At 42.9% G+C, this 27,623-nt stretch overlaps 1 protein-coding gene across 2 annotated transcripts in view; it reads right to left on the bottom strand.

Annotated features, from left to right (window-relative positions):
- Positions 1-27,623, bottom strand: part of LARGE1 (LARGE xylosyl- and glucuronyltransferase 1) — a 398,517-nt gene that overhangs the window by 55,223 nt on the left and 315,671 nt on the right. For both annotated transcript variants that reach the window (XM_050926400.1, XM_050926391.1), the window contains exons 8-9: positions 6,232-6,344; positions 4,810-4,935 (exon numbers count right to left, since the gene is read on the bottom strand). In XM_050926400.1, coding sequence (XP_050782357.1) covers positions 4,810-4,935; positions 6,232-6,344 — 239 coding nt within the window. The remainder of the gene's footprint in view (positions 1-4,809; positions 4,936-6,231; positions 6,345-27,623) is intronic.

Genomic DNA, 27,623 nt, shown 5'->3' with positions numbered 1-27,623 from the left:
CTTGGTCCTAGTGCCTGCCTGTTTCCTGTACAACGGTGAGTGCCCGTGGTGGGGCCTGGCAAGGTGGTGCTAGGGGAAGGAGGGTAGGTGGAAGAGAAAGGGATTGGATGGAGGGAAACAAAAGCCTGGCACGTGGAATCCCCTCGGTAGCAGCAACAGCAGCTCCTGCAGGGAGGCTGTCCCAGCAGCACCAGAGCAGTGACATCGCTGCAGCAGCCTGTGCTAGAGTGTCCGCCAGCAGCAGCTGGGGCTCCTCTGTTAAGCCAGCCGTCCCCTCTCCCCTGCACCAGCAGCCCAGATACCCCTTAAGGCGGGGGGAGAGAGCCAGTGAGCCAAGGTGACTGGATTCAGCATTCACATGCACATGCGTGCGCGTGCACGTGTGAGTGCTTTGCCCTCCTCACCAAATACAGCAGTCAAACAACACCTATGCTTGTAAGTACAACTGAAGCTGGAAGGACTACTCATGGAGTTAAAATTAGGCAAGTACTAAAGTACCTTGCTGAGTCAGGGGCTAACCCCAGGTTGCCTGAATTAGGTTCTTCTGTATCTGAGGCTTCATTACTTTTTATAAAATATTACAGTAATTTTAGTAGCATGCTATGAAATATAATAATACATAATTGAGACTAAATGATATTAGTCAGCATAAATTTGGTAATCCACAATGGGTGTCTCAGATATTTCTGTGAATTAACATTACATTATTCAATTGTATATGGAAGATATAACAATATTTTTCCACCAGAGGGGCATTTTGACAGAATTTGTCCTTTAAAAGCATTTTTGCTTCTGCTCTAAGATCTCTTTTTTTGTTCTGATCCTGGCAATCACTCTTATACATTGTTCTTACCAGAAGTGTAAAGGAACCGGAATGTCCGCCAGCACTTTATAACAGGACAGAGTGCAGTGACACTGTGAATCCCTGCTGATTGCATCCTGCCTATACATGAACAGTAAAACGCTTATGGCCTGCATTAATTTTTCGGCAACCCTCTAGATCACGCCACCTAGTTTTGCGATGTAACCCCACCAAAAAATCAGTTTTCCTCCATATAATTCTGAATAGCACTGGGTGAATAATTCACAGCAAATAATGTAGTTGATTTTCACCTTTTTTGATCTTTGTTAATTGTCTACAAGCAGTTTATGATTTTTTAAAATTTGTTCTTTATTTTAAATTATTTACTGTCTCAGTTTGGCAAATAATATTTGATCTGTAGATTGCATGAGCAGTTTGTTGCAAATATCTGCTCTAGGAAATTCAGACCATGTTAGTTACCTTTGAATGGACATGTAGGTCATATGCCATGTTTCTGGTCCCTTTTTGGATGCATGTAACTTTTTGAATCAGGGATTACTTACATTTATGAATCCAAAATGCGCTGTTTCTATGAGCTCTCCTACCAAAAAATTCATTTGATTGAACATTCAGAGAGAGCAAACACAAAGATGGACTCGGCCAAAATGAATGTTTTAACATTTGAAAAAAAACAGTCAGAAAAATTGTTTGCAATATTCAAACAGTTCTAACTGTGACTAGTCCGTACTGACGATGCTTGCCTACTGCTGCCTAGGTAGGCTGTACTATACTAGACCTTGTAGAATACTTTCCACTCTCTGGCCCCAGATGTCCTGCATGCAACATTTGAATCTAGAATTTCAGAATTACAACTGCACAACTAATCTTAGTTCATCTGGATTTGTTTAAATCCAACCAACCTCTCTTGTAGTATGGAAACCACTACAGAACTATCTGAAACTTTGTTATAATTCAGTTTAGAAACTTATTCTGACCCAGAGAGGCCGACTAACATTCTGCATTTACAACATAGCTATTATTGTTCTTTTGGTGCCCTGCTTCTGTTTCTCCTCCTACCTTTCAGGAGTCAGTCTTAGGGGTCCTCCTGGGACTTGTCTTCACTATGGGGTTAAGTCGACCTAAGTTAAGCTACTCCAGCTATGTGAATAATGGAGCAGGGATGACGTAGCTTAGGTCGAATTACCCCAGTGTCTTCACTGCGCTGCGAAAACGGGAGATGCTCTCCGGTCGACTTCTCTTACTTTTCTCAAAGAGCTGGAGTACCGGGGTTGACTGGAGAGTGCTCTGCCATCAATTTAGCAGGTCTTCACTAGATAGAGTGACCATATTTACCCATGCTGCATACCAGACATCTGGTAAAATTACTCATATTCAAGCAAATTCAATGGCAATGAATCAGAACTATGCGGTATACACGTTCAAATTAACATCAAGTTGACTGAGCCTCTGTTAAAAAGAAATGCTGCATAGCTGGATTCTTTTTATTTACCTTCTTATCTTTAAGGTTTTAGGGTTCACATGGGGAGAGGTGACAAACACATACTCCTGTACACCTCTCTCGCACAGGGAGGGTGACTAACTGACCCAACTCTCCTTGCGCAGCGCTCTCTGCCTTCCATGCCTGGCTGGGCCCCTGAGATGAACCCACCTCTCCTGGTACCTGGTGCCGTGTCTTCCTGAGGCAATACGTGTGGGAGCATGCAGGGTCATGTGCCTCCCCTCTCTAGATTTCTGCCAGGGTTCATGCCAGAATGTGGCCACCAGCAGCCTTTTGGCACTGTCTATGAGGGAGGGAAGGGATGGGAGCTGCTTCCGGGGTGGGGAGGAAGGGATGACCTGGCCTGTGTCCTTGCAGAGCTCATCTTTTCCTGCTCCCCCTTCCCCCCTGTGGCTGGAAACAGCTTGTCCCTTCCTGTCTGCACAATGTCGAAAGGCAGCTAACACCTCCACGCTACTGCTGGCCACCGACATAACCCAGCCGCCTCCTGTACCCCGACTACAGCACGGGCAGGAGGGATTAAGCCAGTGGTGGGCAACCTGCAGCCCATCAGGGTAATCTGATTGAGGGCCGCGAGACATTTTGCTGATGTCAACCATCTGCAGGCATGGCCCCTCGCAGCTCCCAGTGGCCGCGTTTTGCTGTTCCTGGTGTGCTGCAGGGATGTGCTGGCTGCTGCTTCCCACCGCTCCCACTGGCCAGGAATGGCGAACTGCAGCCTCTGGGAGCTGTGGTGAGCTGTGCCTGCAGATGGTCCACATCAGCAAAATGTCTCGCGGCCCACAATCAGATTACCCTGATGGGCCGCATGTGGCCCGCAGACTGCAGGTTGCCCACCACTGGATTAAGCTCTAAGGATGCATTATGCACCAGGCCCCAGGGAACCTGGCTTCAAACAGGCTGAAAATTGCTTCTCCCCATCACTCTAGAGCTTAGCTGAGGGGTGGAGAGGCTTCCCCATGCCAGCGCTGGGCGGGGCTTTGACACATGCAGGGCTTGGATCCTCCTGGCCAGTGTCCTAGGTCAAAGGAACTTGGACTTTCCCGGGGCACCAGCCCAGCCAGAGGCAGTGGGGGTAGGAAGGTGCCTGCTGGTCAGGCTGTTGGTGAGCTGAATGCTCTGATCGGGGCTGGTTCTCCGCACAGCACTGGGAGTGGGACGCACCCTGCTGGGGGGAGAAGAGGGGGAGATATGGAGGAGCAGCGGCGCTGTGGGGGGGGGGTGAAGGGGCAAATCAAGGAGAGGACAGCAAGAGGGGGAGCACATAAAGGGCAGATGGGTGGACAGCAGAGGTGACACGTAATTGGTCATTGCCTGGCACTTGCCTGCACTTACCAGACACCGCAGATCAAACCATGCAGCCAGTGCCGGCTGGAAATGGGATGGGGGGCAGGGCCCTGCTGGCTGAGAGCTGGCACACAGTGACAGACCAGCAGGGGGAGTGGCTGGCCTCGCACACTGCATCTTCACCCACCACCAGCCTTGCACACCTACCCCCATAGTTGGCCACTGGACCCCCCAACTCACCGCTGGTGGGTGGGTGGCTGGCGACCAGGGATTTGGCTAGCACCAGAACCCGCCAGTACTGATGACGGAAGAGACAGAAAATACGGGACAATTCACTAGACCCACTAAATCGATCCCTGCTGTATCGATTGCATCAGCATCAATCTCTCCGTAATGAAGTCACCTATCGATTTCCTCTTCTGCATTCTATTTCATCACAGTGAAAAATGTGTTGCGGAGTATTCTCTTGATATTGTAGCGTTACTTTTATCGTGCTATATCCTGTTATCCTTACTTGGTTTCTAGTCAGTCCTTACTCAGGGGAAGTCTTAGTGAAGTCAGTGGGAGTTTGCCAAAGTAAAGAGCTGGTAAAAGCTGAGTAAGAACTTCGTAATGTCCTTAGGATTTGGTCCTCCATACACCATAGAAACAAAGAAATGTGGGCCTGGAGAGGAAGTCAAGAGTTCATCTAGTTCACCTTTCCTCCCTCCCTCCCCTCCCGTCTGCTCCTTTCCCCCTACCCTGCTGAGGAGACAGTCCAGTTCAGGGTTACACCATCCTTCTGCTCCTCTTTGTGAGACTCTATATCAAACAATTCTGTTTAAAATCTCTTGCAGCATGTTCAGAATACAAGGGTGATATCATTCCCTGTTCAGGAGTAGTAAAGTACTGAAACAGCAGTGAGTGCTGCAGGTCAAGCTTAAGTACATTGGCAGAGACATAGTGTGTGTGGGTAAGGAGGAGGTGCGGCATCTGTCTGCACCCAGCCTAGCTCTGGGCAGTGTTATCCATCTTCCATTTTCACGATTATGAACATGCAGACCAAAACAAAAGCACATTTGTTCCCTCATCTTTTACTGCACAAAGAATGCACACAGGTCATCTCTTATGTTTAATCTCTGCCACTGTGGGAACTTCCATTTTATCTCCCAAAATACAAGCAAGATCCAAGTCACTGGGTTGCAGCTTCAGCTAAATATACCTTTAGGTCAGACACATCCCTGTAGCACTGTTCAGAACGGGTGTGGTCAGACAGCTGCACATTCCAGAAACATGGAAGCTGGTAGACAAGGAATGGGTTCTGTTTGATGACTGCATTGAAGATATCCTGGCAGACAAAAACAGAAAAACAATCAGGTGCATCATTTCAGCAGAAGGATGATCAATCACATCTCTCCGAACTGACTCTCTTCAGTCCTTTGCACAGAAAGCAAGTGAGAGGGCGAATAGGGCGTTATTACATTAAGCTGTCAGCTCTGTAAACCTAGCTTCACAATTCTGTGTTGGTTAAAGGTGCTGGAACTCCAAGGGCCAACTTGCAGGTCTGAACTAGAGGAAAACAGACTCTTTTTCACACAGAATGCTAGCAGATTGCATCTGGGTTTTCAAAACAAGTATTTTGTACCACTGGCAAAAATTGTTTTTTTCTCATCATGGGGAGTACTAGGTGGCAGATGGTGAACCGCCTGCTATTCCTAAGTACAGCGTCAATTTTCAGTAAAAGAAAGAAGAATGATCCTGGCAGTTACTGTCCCAACTACCAGTAGGAATATTAGTTATTATTTTATATTGCCCATAAGTGCTCTAAGTGTCTCACAGAAAACATGCGAGACAGGGCTACAAAACAGCTTACAGTGTAAGAGCCACTATGATCTGCTCTTATGAAGCCATGCAGTGGGAGGGGGAAAATGGTCTTTGTGCTTAAGGTACTAGAGTAAGCGTCCAGGAATCTGGGTTCAATTCCCACCTCTGCTACATGCTCTCCATGTGATTTTGGGCAAGTCACTTCTGATCTGACTCAAAGGCTACTGAAATCAGTGGGAGTCTTTTCATAGACTTCAGTGGGCTTTAGATCAGCTCCTTAGTTTCTCCGGGCCTCAGTTCCCCATCAGTAAAATGGGGACAGTAATCCCTCCTCACTTAACAGGGGTACTGTAAGGATAAATACATTAATGTTTGTGGGATGCTCATATTCTGCAGTGATGCAGGCAACAGAAGTATCCAGAGACTGACAGAATCAAAATCATCATTTGCCAAAATGAAAATGACAAAAGCAGTAGAAAAAGAAACAGTTTTTTCAAGCTTCAAAAGTCTGGAGTCTTTCAAAGAAAGAATGAAAGGCTAAAGTAAAGGTTATAAAAAATAAAAAGACTCCAACTGTGTCCCTTTAAAAAGCATCTGTGCATCAGAGGTAAAAATTTCAGTCCGTAAATAGGAGTCTTATGAATAAATCTCTATCCTCCACATTCAAAAATTTCTTCAGAAGGACATGGCAATGAGTTCTGCCTGTTTAAGAGGACATGGCAGGACACCTACCTATCTACCTTCCTTCCTCTCTCCCTCCCCACCCCCAATCCAAGGAGCAATGTTTGTACCAGGTCTTCAAAGCTGCTGCCCAACCCACCTGGTCAGCCAATGAGGTTGACAGCATGCTCATTAACTCTCTTTCAGCTGTGAGTCTCCACATCTGCTCCCATTTCATCTTTCGCAACTTATCCAGAAGTAACAGGATAACCCCTGAAGAGACAATGCAATGCAGGGAAAGAGAAGCCATAATGTAATGTTCAAAGCAAAGACCTTCATGCCTAAGTGTTGGATCACTGCAGTCAAAAAAAGAACATTTTGCAAAGACCAGAGTTGGAAGCTATTCCAGCTGCCAACCCGTGCTTTTGATTGAAATCAGGATATTTTCATGACACATTACTTACAGACATAAATTAGCTCTAATAAATAACAATTCTGAAGGAGAATGTATTATAATAATAATTATTAAAGTATTTCTCTGTTACAGTGCTGCCCAAAGGTTCTACTCAGGATTGTTACCTCATTGTGCTGGGTGCCATACAAACACAATAAAATAAGACAATGTCTGCCCCAGAAAGCCCACAACCTCAATAAGGACAAGACACAACAGGGAGTTATAGAACACCACATGGACGGGGAAAACTATGCTTGAAATGCACTGGAAAAACTGAGGGACAACAGACAAAAGAAATTTGGTTCATCTAGACTCAGCAAAGGGGCAGCTGGGCCAGAGGGTGGTGTTATAGGCTGGGAGAGGAGCAGGTGAAGAGCTGGGGGCAGGGAAAGGTGCTGTTCATCCAGCAGGACCATTACATTGACCCTAGAATTAAGCCTGATTTCATTATGACTGGCCTGGAGACCAGGGAGCTGCTGACAAACTGAACTGGTACCCCTGGCCACATTAAAGAGAGTATTTCCCAAGTCAGCTTTTTCATTCCAAAGCAGATTAGATGGTAGTTTCCAAGTGAGAAAAAAATGTGTCTTGTGTTATTCAATAGTGACCCCCATTGCAGCTGCTTTAAGAAGGGAAGTTATGGGCTCCAAAGGGAACCCTGTCAGATTAATGTCTGCCAGAGAAATGGTGTTGATAATGCTGGTTCTTGAGAATGGGTGTATCTATTATCAGCCAGATTCTGCCATCCTTACTCACAATGAGCAGAAGATTACTCCATGAAAAGTCCTGCTGATTTAAATGAGTAGACATTTAATTCTGGCCCCATTAAGGTCAATGGGAGTTTTGCCATTCACTTCAGTGGGACTGGGACCTCACCCCTAAAGTGAAAAGTATTATTCAGTGTAAGCATGGTAGAATCTGGTCCCATGTATTTATTTTAATCACTTACGGCCAGATTGTGAATCCCTTACTTTCAATAGTGAGCAGTTACTTACAGGAGCAGTCCCACTGACTCCTATGAAATCACCATTGTAAATAATGGGGGGGGGGTCATAATCTAGTCCTCGCAGAGAGCCTATCACTGTGGCATTGAGCATTAAGCAAGGAAAAACATGAGAGAGAACAGGATCCTCAGATCAGAAAGTAACTTTTAGTGGGAAAAACAGATGGCTCAGCGTTCATTCTTCTTCTTTGGTTGTTTTGTTTCTGAACAGAATTATACTACTTGTGGATGCAGAAAATGCAGTAGAAGCAATGTAGCTGGATTTAGTAAAACCTTTAATACAACGCCTCACAACACCTTACTTGAAAAAATTAATTCACATGGACTTAGATAAGAATGCTGTCATGGGGAATGAAAACTGTCTGAATGACCATAAACAAAGAGTACTGACAAATGGCAATGTATCAAGTTGGTGGGAGGTGTCTAGTGGGATCAGTGATAGGTTTTCATTGGTGTTCTGGAAGAAGGAGTAAACAGAATATTAATGACATTTGCAAGTGATACTAAACTGAAGGCCTTGTAAAAATTAGCACATTTAAATGATAACTAAGAGGGATTATAGCAACTACCCTCAAATATTTGAAGAAGCAAATACCAAACAGGGAGAAAAATTATTTGGGGAAGCCCAAGGGGATATAAGTAGAAGTAATAGGAAGAAATTATGAAAAGGGAAATAAATGTAGTCTGAATATTAAGAAAAACATTTCAGAAGTTCCTATTAGATTGTGAAATAATCTACCAAGGGAAGTGACAGGAGCCCCTTTGCTTCATACGGACGCATCAGCTGTAGAATCACGCAGTCTCCAAACAGCTCTCTATGAGAAGACTCAGCTAGGAAATTGCCTGGCACTCAAGTGTAGCTCCCATCTGAAAAGTATGCCCAAAATAATATAGTCTTGCGCTGTAGAGACAACTATACAACGTAACCTTATAAATTCATCCCCTCCCTCAAGGTGGAGGAAGATATGCACAACTTCTTGCCCCTCCCAGTTATAAATTGCACAAACTGGGTTTAATAATAAACAAAAACAAGTTTATTAACTATAAAAGACAGATCTGAAGTGGTTATAAGGGACAGCAAACAGAACAAAGTAAATTGCCAAACAAATAATACAAAATATGCATACTAAGCTTAAGATCTTAAAGAGACTGGTTTCAAGAAGTAATTTCTCACCCTAAATGTTGTTTTAGACAAGTTGCAGAGTTCCTGTAGCTTAGAGTTATTTCTATTTAGAGACTAGACTTCTGTCTTAGTCTGGACTCAGCCCTGCCTTTCCCACTGCTCATTTCCTTTGTTTCTTCAGGTACTCTCAGCAGTCTTTCTTCTTGGGCAGGAGGGCAATGGAGAAAAGCCCTGTTTGCCTTACTCCCCAGCTTTAAATAGAATTTACATAAGGCAGGAAGCCTTTGTTTCCAGTGGAAAAGTACCAGTAGTGTCTCAGGTGGTGTTTAGTACCAGGTGACATGACCACATGACCTAGTAAGAGTCACCGCAATGTCCCAGGATGCCTCTATTGGAGAGTAGAGAGATAAGTATCTTTAAAGTCTGATTGTTTCTTCCTAATGGCCCATCAAAGCTGATGGCCTGTTGTCTGATGGGTGTTTCCCAAGTAAACACCCAGCTGTAATTGTTACATAGTCAATATTCCTAACTTTAGATACAGAAATGATACATACATACAAATTGGATAATCACATTCAGTAAATCATAACCTTTCCAATGATACCTTACAAGACCCATCTTGTATAAAATATATCTCAGTTATGCCATATCCATAAGGTAAGCATACTTCCATAAAGAATATGGGGTGTAACGTCACAACAAGTAGAACTACTAATCCCAAATTAGGAGGAAGCCGCCACATGTTTGAATCCGATTGACATTTGAGAATGGAAATCTTTTGCTGCCTAGTGAATTGTGCAAAAGAAAAAAATATATTCCGGCTGTGTAGTCTGCGGCCTAGTTTAATGCTGTTCTCCACTTCAGTCCATCTGGCTCCTAAGCACACTGGGGCCTTTACTGGAGGAATCCCTTTTATTTTCAATCTGCCTTTCTGCTGCAAGTGGTTATACTGGAAATGGACAAACTGCCACAACATGCCACAATACATTTTTGCCAAACTGTTTGTTTTCTATCCAACATAATTGAATTTTTTGTTCCAAGCAGATCTGTGAGCATTGGACTAGAAACGGAGCTTGAATCCTATCTGGAGTTTGCATTTGTGTGTGTATGTTTTTGAGCGCATTACTGTGGATTGGCCGAGATTGAAGGTCAACAGGCAGCAAATTCTTCCCACTGCAGCAGCAGATTAGGTGAGATAACCTCTCATCCTGCTGTAGGTAATTTCCAGATGGTAAGAACTATCAACTTTGTTTTAACAATATAATATACCTGAGGCAATGAACTATCCATTTATTTAACAAAAATCTCATTGCAGGATTCAATTAATTCTGCTACATTTGTAAAATGTGTTTTATTATATATCTATATATATGTACTGCTAAATTTTGCTTTCTAATAAATCTTCTTTAAAAGCCCAATCTGGGGAGGGATGGGGAAAGTACTTTACATCTGCAGTATTCTCCATTTATTCATCCTCTCCCAGTCTTCTGTCAGGCACTATTTTACGGTGTCACAACTAAAGAGATTACAAGTTCCTGAGGGGTTATCACAGTGGCAGGTGAGAGGCAAACGCTGCAGGGAAGGGAGGGTAGAAACCAGAGCAGATGCAAATGTATATGAATTATGATCCAATGCAGCACAGGAAACATGTTCACAGCTTTTAAATACAATGGTATTGAGCTTACTGATGATTTCTACTCTAATTTACCTAAAGGTTTGGTTTAACACGTTGATACAATCACCATTCAGGGCTTCTGCACTGCAGAATTGTAATTTACTGCCACTGCAAAAATAAAGAGCAATATTTATAGCAGTTTAAACATCATTAAAGGTATACAATTCTCCTTAGTATTAGTGAGAATAAGGGATTTGCATTGAGGGGAGAGTTAATTCAATTAATTGAATTCATCTTATTTAGTGTGAAAGCAAAAATAAATGTGAATAGGAAACTTTTAAAAATGATAATGCAAAAGATTAGTGCTTTCTCTTTAGAATCCAGTGCGCTTTCATAAAGCTTTTCCATTGCTAAAAGGACAAAAAAATCAATGTGCCAGCATCCTGCAGGTCTGAACTAGCTCAGTTCGACACTTAAAATGAAGACAGAGTGCCTGGGACCATAGGAGGGAAAGATTTGCCTCAGGAGCTTGCTCCCAGAGCCAAACTGACTGAAATTTCAGGCTGGATTCAAGATGACAACTGGCAGAATGCAGAGGGCTCAGGGATTTACCCTCAGCTGCTGTGCTGGGGGAAGAAGAGGTGAGGGTCCTCCCCCACAAAGGAATCTTTCAGGAACATCTGGCCCCAAATATGGAGCTTTTCGTTTTTAGATGAGTGTATCATTTTCTTTTCCCCACACTCCCAAACAGAAGCAGAAGTAAAAGTCTAGCAGAAAGAAAACACCAAGAGAAAAGAGGGAACCCAACTGGCTTATGAGTATTAGCCAGGCTATGATTAACTACAGAATGCCTCACTGTAAAAAAGAAGCCAAGGCAAATATTACAAAGCTGTGAATGCCTTGAAGAGCTCTTTGAAGAGCACTCTGGTTCATGGACCATTCTGTTTTTGTGGGGCTTTAATATTTTTTGTTTCTCTTTCCTTGTGCCTTATTACTAAGGACCATTGACATGTTAACAGATTCCTTGCTTCTTAGAAGTTCATGTATTCCTACTGCTCTATGGGTCTCAACCTGGGCTATCTGAAGTGTTACAGCCACTGAGTAGATGCAGCAGGGTCAGGGGGCTAGGAGGAAGGCTCCCTTTGGTATATAAAAATAAGACTCAAAATGCTGAATGCTTCACCACTTTGAAGAAGAGAGGGATTTTATTATTGTTTTTTATTTGGCTTGATAAAAGGTGAGGTTCCCTCCCACCCCCGACTGTTTAATCGAAAATCTCCTGTTGACGCTATGCTAGGTTCATATTTGATCAGCAAAATAAAAATACTGTCTTTTGCCATTTTCAGGAACTACTGCCTCTGAGACAGAAAGAAATGATCCTCTCATCTTTAATTTTGCTGGGGTTTGGAAAGTTCATGAGGGCCAAACTTCAGACCCGTGATCCCTGGGGAGCCATGCGCTTATTTCCAATCTTAAAGCCACAGCTCTCTGTTTGCAGAGCTGTCAGTGTACTCACCACCCTCTTCTCCTGCCACCAGTTCCATTCCTCACTGTAACATCTGCATGAAGAGATGGAACTTGGGCAAGTGAGACAAGGAAGGAGGAAGGGAAAACAGAAATGACTCCCCTTCTTCTGACCCTCATCAAATGGATACTAGGTATAGGCCTCAATTTCCTTCTGAAAAGTTGACAGGTAACACATTTATGACCTCATAAGTGGTTGCTGTCGAGATGCTTCTAGCTCGGGGTGAGTGATAATTGGAACTTTCGTCCCGCAGGAAATTCGGCTGTGTTAACCTTTGTTTTTGTTCCAAATCAGGATGAAAAATTGAAATTTTGAAATTTTTCACAGAACAGAAATTCTGAGAAAATTCAATTTGGAAGTGTTGAAACATTTCTGCATTTTCCCACTGTAATGCACTGCCTCATGGGAGCTGTAGTGCAGGAGTCTCCTGCTCCCACTCCTCTCTATGGGCCAGGCTCCCTTACTGAATTACAACTGCCAAAACACACCCAGAGGTATGTGACTCCTATCATGCACCAAGCAGAGCATGGTTAGACAGTCACTGTATTTCCTTATCAGTGCACTGCATTATGGGAAATGTAAACCTCCAGGGAGCTCAGCCCATAGGAGCAAATGGGGGCTCGTAAGCAGAACACTGACAGGGTAATACAGTTTAATGTTTTAATGAACTGGCATGGAACAAAATGTTTTGGGTCATGTCATGGTATAATCCCCACTCTGAACCTTAGTGTCCAAAAAGATGGGGTACCAGCATGAATTCCTCTAAGCTCAATTACCAGCTTAGAACCTGTAGCGCTGCCACCAACCAGGAATTCCAGTGCCTGGTACACTCTGGTCCCCCAAAACCTTGCCCCGGGGACCCCCAAGACCCAGACCCTCTGGATCTTAACACAAGGAAAGTAACCCTTTCCCTCACCGTTGCCTCTCCCAGACTTCCCCTCCCTGGGTTACCCTGGAAGATTACTGTGTTTCAAACCCCTTGAATCCTGAAACAGAGAGAAAAATGCACCTTCCCTCCTCCTACTCTCTCCCCTCCCAGATTCTCCCTGAGAGAGACAGTAATCCTAACACAGAGAGAATTTAGCCTCTCTCTCCCCCTTCCCTCCTTTCTCCCCACCAATTTCCTGGTGAATCCAGACCCAGTCCCCTGGGGTCTCACCAGAATAAAAAACAATCAGGTTCTTAAACAAGAAAAGCTTTTAATTAAAGAAGGAAAAACAGCAAAAATTATCTTTTTAAATTTAAAATGGAATAGGTCTTTCAGCTGTAGACACTGGGAATACTCTCCCAGCCTAAGTATACAAGTACAAATTAAAATCTTTTCAGCAAAATACCAATTTGAACTCCTTTCAGCCAAATGCACATTTGAACTTCTTCCAACCAAATACACATTTGCAAATAAAGAAAACAAACATAAGCCTAACTCGCTTTATCTACCTAGTACTTACTAGTCTGAACTTATAAGAGCCTGTACCGGAGAGATTGGAGAGAAAGCCGGTTGCACATCTGCTCCCCCTGAGCCCCCAGAGTGAACAACAACCAAAACTAACAGCACACACAGAAACTTCCCTCCCTCAAGATTTGAAAGTATCCTGTCTCCTGGTTGGTCCTCTGGTCAGGTTACAGCCAGGCTTACTGAATTGTTAACCCTTTATAGTCAAAGAGATATAAAGTACTTCTGTGCTATTAAACTTTTCTTATCTGTTTATGACAGGTCAGTTTAAATGAAATATTTTAATTTAAGCTGAACTGACCTGAAACAAAATATTTCACTTGATTTTTGGCAAAAATTGAGATTTTCAGCTGGAAAGTTTTGATTGCGCAGAAACTGCTTTTCCCATTAGAAAGTCATTCAGGTGGGAAATTCTTGACCAGCTCCCCTTCTAGCATAGGGAACATGGAGGTTTCTATTGAAATTCACAAAGGAATATGAATATAGGAAGTTGCAAAACAGCAATTTAGCAAAGGAAACACAGGTCATATAGTGAAACTTTCAAATTAAATCCATTCGTTAAAGTTGTCATTTTAAGGCAGGTGCAAAAATATTCAATACTGAATAAAGAAAGTTTAGCTGTATTTGAAGTTTTTATTTAGCTGTGTGACCCTGCCTCTTTATTTCAGACAGTACAAAGTGCTTTTATGAGTTGTTTAGGTGATAGCAAAATATACGAACAGCATCTCAGAATCCATTTATTTTAGCTATTTATATAGTGCCTATCACCATACTGTCCAAATACCTTATGCGGTATAGTACCTGACAAAGGTAGGCAGGGACTCACTTTAAAAATTATTATAAAGCATCAGTGAGATTAAAAAAACTTATTGGGATTTTACAATGTATGACAAGCATGCCAAAGACCACACTTCAGACCATCCAATCCAGAGTGTGTTAAGGGGTAATGTGCCAATTGTAGGCTAGCACTGCAAAGGTTTAGACTAAGCTTGTAGACTCAGCAGAATCTGTGGCTTATAGCTAAGCTGTCCCAGGAGGAACAACAGGAAGGAAACATGACACAGAGATTCACATTTCCTCCCTTGCTCCAAGGGGCAGGAGAAATTTGCCACTCTATTTGTACTATAAGGTGATGATCTTCCAAAGATTATGCACATGCTTATAACTTTCACTTTACACACTTAACTTGAAGTCAACAGGACTTCTCATAATGCATAAAGTAACGCACATGCATAAGTCTTTGCAAATGACCAAAAAATTGGAGGAGAGTGGTAAACAACAAGGAGGACAGATCACCAGTAACAAGTGATCTAGTTCATTTGGTAAACTGGGCACAAGCAAACACTATGAGTTTCACTACAGCTAAATGTAAATATTTACATCTAGGGACAAATAATGTAGGCCACACTTACTCAATGTGGGACTCTATCCTGGGAAGCAGTGACCCTGAAAGATTTGGCGGTCACGGTGGGTAATCAGCTGACAATGAACTGCCCTTACTGTGACCAAAAGGGCTAATGCAGTCCTTGGATGCATAAACCTGGGAATCTCATGGAGATTATTGTAGAGGGGTTATTTTACGTCTGTATTTGGCACTTGTGCGACTGTTGCTGGAATACAGTGTCCAGTTCTAGTGTCCAGTTCTGGTGTCCACAATTCAGAGAAGAGCCATGAGAATGATTAAAGGATTAGAAAACATGCCTTATAATGACAGACTCAAAGAGAACAATCTATTTAGCTTAACAAAGTACTCACATAGGAAACAAATATTTAATAATGGGCTCTTCGATCTAGTAGAGAAAGGTATAGCACAAGCCAATGGTTGCTAGATAAACTCAGACTGGAGATACGGCATACATTTTTAACAGTGGCAGTAATTAACCACTGGAATAATATATATCTAGGGTTGGTGGTAAAGTTTCCATCACTGACAACTTTCAAATCAAGGGCTAATGGGATCCTTGGATGTATTCTAAAAGACATACTCTAGGAATTATTTTGGGGAAGTTCGATGGCCTGTGTTATACAGGATGTCTGACTAGACGATCATAATGGTGCGTTCTGGCCTTGGAATCTATTCATCTATGAAGATCATGGCCTAAATAACCAATTGCATCATTTGCTGATACAGAATCCACTGGGCCAGACCAAAAGGTGTGATTCTTATTCACACCAGGAGATTATGAAGTTAAGCAATACACGCTTAAGTGGAGTACACGTTAGTAAATTCTGCACACAATTATACATTTGTATATACAATCACATAAACATGAATGCACACACTTATTTATTGTGATGGGGGAGCCTCTAGGCAGTACTGTGATACAAATAATAGTAACAATAAAAAACATGTTGCTATATTAAATTAGAAGCCCATGAAATTCGGAGTTTAAGATGCACAGACACATTCAAATAGCCACCACAACCATACTCTGCCCCAGCTGGGATGTGACAGTGTATATAAGTCTGAGATTTAGAAATCTCTGCATAGTTTTTTAAGTAGTTGGATATCATTAAGTGGAAGATACCAATTCACAGAGTGATGGTGAAATTGTTGACTTGATTTGTGGACCTGTCTAACTCTTGGCAATAACATTCTGGCCTGGAAATAATTTGGATTGTTTTCTGTTGTTACTAGTATAATAAAGAACATATCTTATGAATGTGTTTTTTAATACTTAGTGAACGGAGGATTGCACAATAATACATTTCTATTGCATCTTGATGTATCACTTAGCCATGCATTTATGTACACAACCCTTGTGTTTTTTAAAAGGCTTTAATAATGTATGACATCTAAAGAAGATTTGCAATTGTGTGTAATTTGTTAAATGAGAATACAGAATGCATCCACATTTGAACGTGTCCCTCTTAAACAAGGAGCAGAGTAAAAAATCTGTTTTGAATTTAAAAGTGGGCATAATGACAGAATGCATAACCCTGGTATTCTGGATGTGCGTATTGAAAATGAGGCTATGATGGAGTGCATTTTGAAGTAAGTTTATCACAGCTACTCTGCAGGGAGCCTAGCTCCTCTTGCAGCATTATGAACACTTTATTTACCCTTCCCGATGACCACTTAGCATCATGGAACACTCTTAGTTTATGTTTTCTTCCCCCAAAGTATGAGTTATGGCTTGTTGTTTCTTCCCGGGCAAAGTTAAGATTGTGGAAGCTATCTGAGTATGACTCTGGCTTATTGTACAGGTGCAATCTTCACTCTGAATTTCCTGGGTTTCTAACATTTTAGATATTTATTTTAACTCCAACCTTCTTGAAAGATTTAAAATGCAATATATGCGCCTATAAGCTTAGTTTCTCATTAACTATATTTTTGGTGGAGGATTTTTCCCATTTTTTTAAAATTCTCTAAAAATACTGCTGGAAAAGAGCCTTCTTACTGCAGATTCTAGAAGAAGGAAGAAGGAAGCCCCAATCCAGGCATACAGCAGAACTTTGGAGGTCCATGGGGTGAACATCCCTGCTGGTCACTGAGCCTCCTCCTAAGCAAAGTCGCCACCCATCCTCTTGTGAAGAGGAGTTCTGATGTGGCAAGTCTCTGAAACGTCAGCAAAAAGAGAGTAGCACTTTGAGAACTTCTGCAGATCCGAGGAACAGGACTCTTCTTTGAGAGCCCAGGACATGCACAGAAGTGCAGCTCACCTTCTTTCAACTATTGCAGGGCTGCAGGGTTCTCCATTGAAAATTTGCAGCAAAGAGGTGGTGTGTGGTGATGGGAGACTTAATAATTAGCAGAATCAGAAGAAGCAGGGGAGAAATCTTCCCACCCATCCTACTGCTCATGGACCTCCGTGGAGGAGTGATGAACCTGTACCACCGCTTTCTCTGACTGTTTCCTGCTGCTTCCTGGGTCTGATGCAGGGAGTTCTAAGGATTGAAGAGCCTCTGGGAGCAGCTCTCCCCAGGAACTTTAGAAGGCTCTTCAGCCTCCAGGTAGCCTCCATCCCCTGTGGCCCTTATGAGGCTATTTGGAGCCTTTCAGATCTGAACATCTCATAAATGCCCTACCAACATCCAGAGCTAAAATATGTTCACAGATAGTGTGGGGGATGAGCAGTGTATTTCATAAGGCTCACCAGTGGAGTCTACAGGTAGGAGACCAATGGCCCTGGATCTCCTTCCCCATCCCAACCCCCTTGCCATCTCCAGCCCAGACAATCTCATAAAGTCAATGGGAGTTAGACTCCAAAGTGCCTAAGTCACTTTTGAAAATGGGGCTTAGTCATTTAGGCATTTCAAAAAAATGTATATATTGTGTTGTTCTTTGCTGGTACAGAATTGTGATGCAGAGTGGAAAAAGATTTGAAAGAGCCTATGAACTATAAAAGCAGAGATTATATTACAGAAGCAGTGGAAAGTAACAACTCCAGAGGTTTCCAAATTGGTAAGCCAGAGAGAGAGGATCTCTGAGGGGAAAGTAGCAGCAGCTCACAAAGTCCTGTAGATGTTCTAAAGTCCCAGAAGCTGTAAACCCCAATTAATACATTCCAATGTGAAGTCTTAGTAAGGCAGAGAAGTGGGAGCTGTGGAATCTGTACCCTGTAGCAAAAGGACAATGATCAATCAGTGTGAAGGAGTGAGAGATGTCACAAGGCTGTGAGAGCCTAACCCAGCTGTCCCTGTAGAACAGGGGTCTCCAATGCAGTGCCTGCAGGCACCATAGCCCCCGCCGAGGTGTCTGAATGCACCCGCGTACTGGCCGGCGGACAAGCATCTGCTGAAATGCTGCCGACAAGCTGCATCATCCAGACCAGTGGTCCCCAACCTTTTTCATCTGGCGGGTGCCAGACGACAAGCCATGGAGGACCGTGGTGGCGGACGAGCATCTGCCGAAATTCCGCTGACAAGCGGCAGCATCAATAGGCGTCACCGCCGAAACGTCACTGACATGCCTCTGGATAATGCAGCTTGTTGGCAGTGTTTCGGCGGAGGCTTGTCCGCTGGCCAGTACACGGGTGCATTCAGACACCTCGGCAGGCGCCATGGCGCCCACGGGCACTGCGTTGGGGACCCCTGATCCAGAGGCATGTCAGCGGCATTTCGACGGTGACGGCCATTGACATTGCTGCTTGTCAGCGGAATTTCGGCAGATGCTTGTCTGCCGTCACAGTCCTCCATGGCTTGTCGTCTGCCGCCTGCCAGATGAAAAAGGTTGGGGACCACTGTTGTAGAACATTCATCCCCAAGGACAACTCAGAATGCCTTTCTGTATATGTCCAGGAGTCAGGATGAAGTTATCAAAATGGACACTAACTGGGGGACATTGCCAGGTACTTGTTTTAATACATTACAAAGCACTTTGGAGTGCTGAAGCATTAAAAATGTTGTAAAAAATGCCAAAGTTTTCAGAGATATTAAAGAACTCTTCCTTCTCTGTGACAGTGAAAAACGAGATGGTTTGTGGTTGTTACATTGCAGGAGGCTACACTTCTTCCCCAAAATTAAGAATGAGGAGATTCAGCTCATCAAGCAACTTGATTGGCTGGGCATTCATAAAGGCTTTACGAGAGAGAGAAATCCTGCTTAAAAGTAGCTACATAAATTATAATGTCAGAAGAGACCATTGTGATTATGTAGTCTGACCTCCAATACATCACAGGCCATAGAACTTCCCTGAATGAATTCTTATTTGAACTACAGAATATCTTTTAGAAGAAAATAATCCAATCTCAACCTAAAAATTGCAGAGGATGGAGAATGTACCAGGACCGTTGGTAAATTATTCAAATGATTAATTACTTTCACCGTTAAAAGAATTTCATCTTGCTTCTAGACTGAATTTGTTTAACTTCAACTTCCAGCCACTGGATCATGTTATACTCTTCTCTGATAGCTTGAAGACCCCTCTGTTATCAAATTTCTGCTCTCCCTATAGGTATTTATAAGGGGTGACTTGATCACAGTCTAATCTTCTCTTTGTTAAGCTAAACAAGTTGAGCTTCTTGCACTATTAGTATTAGGCATGTTTTTCAATTCTTTAACCATTCCTATAGTTCTTTTCCAATTTATCAAAATCCTTCTTGAACTGTGGACACCAGAACTGGACATAATATTCTAACAGCAGTCACACTAGTGCTGTTATATACAGAGGTAATATAACCTCCCTATTCCCATTCAATATTCCCGTTTATACATCCAAGGATCACATTAGCCCTTTTGGCCACAGCGTCACACTGGAATCTCACATTCAGCTGATTATCCACCATGAACCCCAAGTGGTTTTTAGAGTCACTGCCTCTCAGGACAGAGTCCCCCTATCCTGTAAGTATGGCCTACATTCTTTGTTCCTAGATCCCTAACTTTACATTTGGGCATACTGAAATGCATAAATGTTGAATGAATTACTGGAATCCTGCAGAAAGTCAGAGAAACTGGGCATTATGTGGCTGGCCTTCACAGGGTTTTATGGGGAACAACAATCAACCTCCTAATCCAGGAGCAGTACAGGCTCACCAAGGTCCCTGTGCGGGGCTCCCAGCCTCTGAACTTGCTCCCTCATGCACAAGACTTATTTGGAGCTAGGGATCTGATGCAGAGCCCTCTTCCCCAGTGCATACATAGTAAAGAAGATCCCTGGTGCACCTGTTCCACACATGTGCCCTTCACTTACAAGTTCAATGGGGCTGCCACAGTGACTTTTCTGAACTCAAAATCAATAAGTTGATTTCATAAGTGGAGAAAAAAAAATGGGGCAGATTTGCAACTGGCAGAAATCAGCTTAGCCCTACTGAAGTCAATGGACACTCATGTACATCAGTTGAGGACCTGACTCACTGTGGTAGGTTCTTTTTAAAACTTCCCCAGTATGTGACAAAAGATGAAAATTAACTTGGAAGGTTGTTCTTGCCTGCACTGTCCTTTCAAAAATGTCATATTTAATGTGGGGTGAAATGTCACTGATTTAACAGATTTTATACTCTAGGTTAAGTGAGAGGGAAATAACCACACACAGCACAGGTAGATCATTATCCCAAGCTGGCTTCTAATAAGAACAACAGACCACAGTGTTAATTGGAGGAATGAACATAGTGTCAGAGAGCTGGTCACAGCCTTGCTTGGCTGGGTGCTCAGTTAGTGTTTTACTGAAACAAGGGCATAGGGAGGAAAAATGAGCAAAGTTGGCTAAACAGACTCTTCAGTATATCTTTTCTTATTTGGAGAGGTGTGTGGGTGTGTTCACACGCGTGTGTTTAATGAAACAATTGTACATTATCTGTAGTTTTTCTGTTAATCAGAATGGATAATTCATGCAATCGATCAGGTTCAAGAGAAAAAGAAATGTAGTAGGAGAGGGAGAGCAGTGATACAACATGAAAACAGTATCTTTAGATTTTTTTTTTAAACCAGAGTATTTCCCTCAATTTCTACTACCCACCTGTTTTGAACTCTGGTGGTTCAGATAAAATGGGACCCAGATATGAACCATACCTTTTGCATAACTAAAACCACCTCCGATTTTGCCCAGCTCTAGTTAAATTTAACTTTTTAAATGGCATTTTAGTTGCTTATTATCAGTTTGTTATTTGGTTGCTTTATAAAATGTTTCTAAGGCAGTGGTCCCCAAACTTTTCAGGGTTACATCCCCCTAACCCTCCCCCCCTGGGCCTGGAAATGGACAGGAGTAAGGGGGCAAAGGCTGGGGCCACAGCCAGGGGCGGGGGCAGGGCTGGAAGCCAGGACTCTGGGTGTGGAGCTGGCAGCCAGGGCCCCAGGAGCAGAGACCCGGACATGGGGCTGTCAGCTGGGGTTGGGGCCAGAAGCGGAGCCAGATGGTGCTCCCTCTCCCCCCTCAACCATGGGGATTGGCCTGGGCACCAGCTGTGCCCCCCCCCCAAAATGTTCCTCTGTGCCCCCCAAGGGGGGCACACCTCACAATTTGGGGACCTCTGTTCCAAGGGCTTGTTTACATAGCACTTTATGGCAAGTCAGAGTGTGGATCTACAGCACACCACACCAGACTGCTACACAGTAATGTCCCCTGTGGACATTGCTATAGCACAGTGAAAATCCTGGACTCAGTGTGGCATGATGTATGCGCAGCAAGTTGGTACCCTGTAGATTCACTCCCTGGCTTGCCACACAGTTACTGGCTTTGCAGATAAGGATTGTACATTACCACCAAGCAGACAGTATTTTCTAACGCCGCAGTTTTCACTTTGGGTCCTAAAGGCCACTCACTCATTCCTGCAACCCACCCATTCGCACAACCCTTTCTGTTCTAATAAAAGTTGGGTTCACAGCAGAACTACATAGCTGGTTTTGTGTGAGGAGTAGGTTTGTGGGCTTTCACCTGGAGCTTTTTCTGGCTGCTAGGTGGATGGCTCAAGTGGGGACAACACACTTTGATAGGATGTTGAGACCAACTATATAGACTCTTGAACTTATTGTGGTTGCTGGGAGATGGTGGGCCTCAGCCTGCCCATAGTTAAAGACACTCTCTCTCATCTGAGGGGGAAGGGGGCCAGTGTATCAAGGCCTCCAGTAAATACTGTGGACAACAAATGAAAAAACAGGGATGGGTGTGAAGGTCAAAAAGTGAAAATCAGGTAACCAGAAGGGGACGCCAAGCAGAGAACCCCTGACAGCGCCCACTGCTCCTCAAAGGAATCAGTGGGCACTGCCCTAAGAAATGCTGCTTAGAGGTATAACTTCACAGGACCAGAAATAGGCCCCAAAGTCACAGAATGCCCTCTCGTCCAGCTTCCTCCTCCTGATGTGATGGATGGCCACCAGTTTACAAAGAGTTCTCACAAGTCTGTGGGACCACAGATGGGGTAGGAGTAGAGCAGGAGTTGTGGGGAGAATTGCAGCCAGAACCTCAGTAAGAGGTTCTGGAGGACCCCGAAGAGGGGTTGTAGTCTGACACATAGATGTATGCCAGAGTCTCTCTATCACTGCAGAAAGGACAGGTGCCAGGGGAGTTAGTGAACTGTGTCACATACATGCCTGTGACCTCAGCTCCATGGAGGAGCCAACAACTGATATCCTTAGCGGGCTGTGGAACCAAAGTGGAGTACAGGCTGGCCCATGGGTACAGCCTCTTGAAGTGCTTGGAACTGTGTTCTGTGCAGGCAGATGGAGGAGGGGAGGGCCGAGGAACTGCACCTGGAATGGTTCTGAGTAGGAAAGAGTCAGAGCAGAGAAAGCAGGGGAGAGGAAAGGACTGACGTGCTCCTTCCGGGACCTAGCAGCTGCCCTATTTTGCAGATTTCCCCCCCCACCACTCACGACCCCAACAAGAAAGAAACTCAGTGGGTTCCCCATCACGACACACTTCTGGGTAGTGCCCCACATGCAGAGAAATCCTGCACTAATGGTTGGGAGAGGCAAAATGTACTCTAATCTGGATTCTGCCACTTCCTGCTAGGTGAACTTTGGCAAGTTACACAATCTCTCTGTTTCGCCAGCTATAAAAAGAAAATATAATTATTTAATTGTCTTTGTAAAGCACTATGAGAACCTGGGATAAGAGAGGTTGTAAGAGAGCAGTTTTGTTGTTATTACGATATATTTGTAGGGATTCTCCTTGTGTATTCCAGGTTTTTTTTTCCTGTTATTAGGCACTAGGATAGCTTTGCTCATTTTTATGCATAATTCTTTCTTCATCTAAGCTTAATGCACTACAGAGGGACCCCCTATAATAGAGAGAGGGCAGCTCAGAGTGCTGGACAACTGACTCATAAGTCTCTCTTGTTCATAAAAATCCCAAAATACTGCACTTCAAAATGACCTCCTAAGTGGGTTGGAAAGAAGTTTAGGATTTTTTTTTTGCATAACTAAATTTAGGGTGCATATGTACGTCTATGTATTTACATTAAACACATCTAAAATATTATGGCTAGATTCTGATCTCAGTAAAACCACTTTAAAGTTGGGCCAACTTCATCAACTTCAATTGAGATACTCTGTATTTACACCAATGTTATTAAAATTAGAATCTGATCCAGTGTGCATCTATGCCACAGCTTTTTCAACACAGGCTCCTTGGGAGATTAAGCGAATGAGTGCTCCAATAAAGCCAGGTGTTGTTCTAAAGAATGCAATTATAACAAGGCTTGATGGAGTTAACCGGCAAGGAGCAGTTGCTGTATCTCAGAGAATGCTATGAACAGTGGACCAATTCATTCACAATTATGCCATTATTTCCTGGACAGGCCTCAAACTGGATACATCATTTTTAGAAATGAAATACACATTGACCTCCATTTCTGAAATGTCAAGCGTGTTGTAAACTAGTTCACAGGACGTCAAATGCTTTAGAAACTGAGAAGGGGAGATTGGAAAGGGAGCTGCTCTTAATCCGCAGCCAGTTTTTAGATATCTTATTTTTAAGAGCAAGCTGTAGATTATAGAGAGAACAAGACACAGGGAACTGGTCATTAAAAAGCAAAATTACCATTTCTGTGTTCCACTGATGACACAAATAGATTGAGCATTTTGCTCAAGGCTGAGTGCATTAATGCCTTGACAGAATTACATACTTATAAAATCACTACTTAAACTGCACACACATTACCCAGATTTTTCATAAACCAGAGTTAACGCAGTTGTGTAAAACAGAGTATATGGGTCTAAAAACATTACACACAGACTACAAGACTCCTCAAGTAAGAAGACAGCCAGGGAAAAATCTAGCACAAAAGTCTGAAGAACTACTATAATATGCAATTGATTAAATAGACATGATATCTTTTTTCTTGGCACTAGTGTTTGACATCATTCTTCCTCTATTTTTTTGTAACCATATAAAGTGAATTTTCAGCTGTTTTCAAAGGATTCTGTGCTCATGGTCAGGCCTAATGAAAATTCCTGTGGGGCCAGAACTCGTAGTAGCTAGTACTTTGCGTAACAGGAGGTGTGCATGTTGTACTGGCTTTCAGAGAGGGTGTGGATAAACTTAGTGAAATTGTCTGGAATGAGTCTCTTTACTTGCTGTATAGCTTAGGGTTCTGTGACTGACTAGTTCTCAAACCTTTTCACTCAGTAGAACATCCCTTGAGAGATTCACTCTTGACTTACCTCCTATCCTAAACATCCGCTGCTTGGTTTTCAAAATATTCCTCCCTACAGACCACTAGGAAAAGCTCTATTTGTGGTCAACATTGATGGACTACAGTTTGAGAATCAGTGCTGTAACTAGGTTGCTTAGGTTGATTTCTGGGTCTTATGGGAAAACAAATGATGGTAGGTTAGCTGTTTTTCTTTATGCCAGGTCTGTGCTGGATTAAGTAGTGGTATCCACAAGATTTGATCCTGAGGATTCATGACCACCAGAAACTTCCACCAAAGTCACTGGGAGTTACAGATGCTCTGAACCTCTCAGGAAACAAACCAAATACTTGTTTTTTCTAATATAATCGGGGCCCTATCCTGCTGACATGCATATGCAATATTGTGGACAACACTAGTTGCACTGAGCAGACTGGAACACTCGTGTAATCAAAGTTAAGCACATGTACATTTGCAGGATCAGGACCTTAGACAGCTCCATTTTTGAATGGTTTATATATATTACAATTCTTTGCTGTCCTTGGTCATTTGTTTGTTGCATGGAAGATACACAATATCACTCCTGGCAGGCCCATAATGTGATATAACATTATTTTAAATACACAATCAGTTCTGCAAGAGGCCTTATTTGTTAATAAGAATTTTATACAATCTTCATGCAAAGTCTATATAATTCTTTACGTATGTTTCCCACTCCAAATACATCTTTCAGTGGTCTTTTCTCAAAGAGTGAAAAAATAGACCAATGTCAGCAGTCCACCACTCATGCAATACATTGAAATAATAAACCAGTGTGCACATGCAGTCCACTAATCACTGTGTGCTATGCTTGCCTTTCTATGCCCAATCCACAGATATGGTCTATTATAGCTCTGAGTTTGAGAGTCTGGCTCTCTAGCTCAAGCTGCAGCAACTCCCTGTTTCAGTTCTCAGTGGGTCAGCCAAGATGGTGGCCATTACATAATGGGGGCTAGTCTGGGATTCAAAATGCTGTGGGTCTCCAATGCTGAGGACGGGCTTTCTCCATTGAGAGGAAGTATGTAATCCACTGGTCAGTATATGTTACATGTTCCTTTCTGTGCCCAACCCATAGAGGATGTCAGTTTCTTATACAGCCTAGCTCTGTAGGTCAAGCTATAGAGATTCCTGCTTTTAGCTCAGATGGTCTCCTGGTCAATCCCTAGTAATGATTCATACGGCAGTTGTCACATAGACATGATGCAGGAAAGGAAATATTTTGGTATGAAAACATTTCAGTTTCAAGTTTCCAGGGGACAAGATATAACATATCATAATTAACTGCAGGGAATTATTATTTTTCCAACAAAAAAATGATTTTGCAAATTAAGAAAACTCTCAGGCTCTCCGTTGAATTTTTCTGTGTTAATAAAATGCCAATCCTTTCTTTAGCTTAACCTTGTTCCTCCTTGTTCTGCATTTGGCATTAGTTCACATAGTCTTTCTGCACCCTTTAGAATTTCATATGCCACACTGGGATGGATATCCCCAAAGAAAGGACTCCTGTGTTGTGGTATGATAGGGGATGGATTACAAGCTGTGCTGCCAACAGTGGGCACTGTTGTAAATAGACAAAGCTCTCTCAGACCCTGTGTCATAAACAGATAGTTAAGGGTTAATAGAAAAGGAGTACTTCATGTCTCTTTTGCCTGTAAAGAGTTAACAAGTTCAGTGAGCCTGGGCTGTCACCTGACCAGAGGACCAATCAGAGGACAGGATACTTTCAAATCTTGAGGGAGGGAAGTTTTTGTGTGTGCTGTTAGATTTTGTTTGCTGTTCTCTCTGGGTTCTGAGAGTGACCAGACGTGCAACCAGGTTTCTCTCCAATCTCTCCGTTACAGTCTCTTATATGTCCAGAATAGTAAGTACTAGGTAGATAAGGTGAGTTAGGCTTATGTTTGTTTTCTTTATTTGCAAATGTGTATTTGGCTGGAAGGAGTTCAAATGTGTATTTTGCTGAAAGGATTTTAATTTGTACTTGTACACTTAGGCTGGGAGGGTATTCCCAGTGTCTATAGCTGAAAGACCCTGTAACATATTCCATCTTAAATTTACAAAGATAATTTGTACTGTTTTTTCTTTCTTTAATTAAAAGATTTTCTTGTTTAAAAACCTGATTGGTTTTTTTTTCTGGTGAGACCCCAGGGGACTGGGTCTGGATCCACCAGGGAATTGGTGGGGAGAAAGGAGGGAAGAGGGAGAGAAAGGTTAATTTTCTCTCTGTGTTAGGATTACTTTCTCTCTCAGGGAGAGTCTGGGAGGGGGGAGAGAGAAGGAAGCAGGGAAGGTGAATTTTCCTCTCTGGTTTAAGATTCAAGGAGTTTGAATCATAGTAATCTTCCAGGGTAACCCAGGGAGGGGAAGCCTGGGAGAGGCAACGGTGAGGGAAAGGGTTTACTTTCCTTGTGTTAAGATCCAGAAGGACTGGGTCTTGGGGATCCCCGGGCAAGGTTTTGGGGGGGACCAGAGTGTACCAGGCACTGGAATTCCTGGTTGGTGGCAGCACTACAAGTACTAAGCTGGTAATTGAGCTTAGAGGAATTCATGCTGGTACCCCATCTTTTGGACGCTAAGGTTCAGAGTGGGGAATTATACCATGACACCCTGAAAGCACAATACTAAAAATATTGCATGGCACAATTTTGTTCGAACCATTCTACAACTCCATTTGAAGACTCAGGGTCCGATCCTCAGCTGCTGTACATTGGCCTACCACCACTAGAATTAAAGAGCTAGGGGTGATTTACACAAGCTGAATATCTGGCCTGAAGTCACTATAATGAAATCACCAGAAACTGCTTTTAAGAAGTGTTTTCCACCATTTGGGAAAGTATAGCATAGACAGGCCTATAAGTCAAATAAATTACCAGGCCCTGAGAGTTTATACCCCTGAGTCTTAAAAGGAAAGAAGAGAGATTAGAGAAGCCTTCACTTTTATGTTCAGAATTTCTTTGAGAAGATGGCTTCCTGAGGACTCAAGACCATTATTCCAGAAAAGAATGACAAGGCTGTAGAGAACAATTCTAGAGTGATTGGGGCAACATTGGTAGATGGAGAAAGACCAGAAAAGATTATGCAGAGCCTGCAGTAGTTGGGAAACATTTTCAAAAGCACAGTTTAATTAGAAACTGCCAGCATAGATTTAAAAGAGGGAAAGTTTGTTTTAACTAACAACATACTGGGGTCCTTCAAGTATTACTGCCACTGTAAACAAGAGAAATGCGGTGGATGTTATATACAGTACTTAGACTTTCCACAAACCATTTGATAAGGTACCACACTGATTTTTATTGGACAAAGCACAGAAAAAACTGGTACAGTGGTTAAAAC

The sequence above is a fragment of the Gopherus flavomarginatus genome, chromosome 1 (assembly GCF_025201925.1).
Source record: "Gopherus flavomarginatus isolate rGopFla2 chromosome 1, rGopFla2.mat.asm, whole genome shotgun sequence".
Lineage (NCBI taxonomy): Eukaryota > Metazoa > Chordata > Testudines > Testudinidae > Gopherus > Gopherus flavomarginatus.
This window is presented reverse-complemented; position numbering and strand designations above follow the sequence as displayed.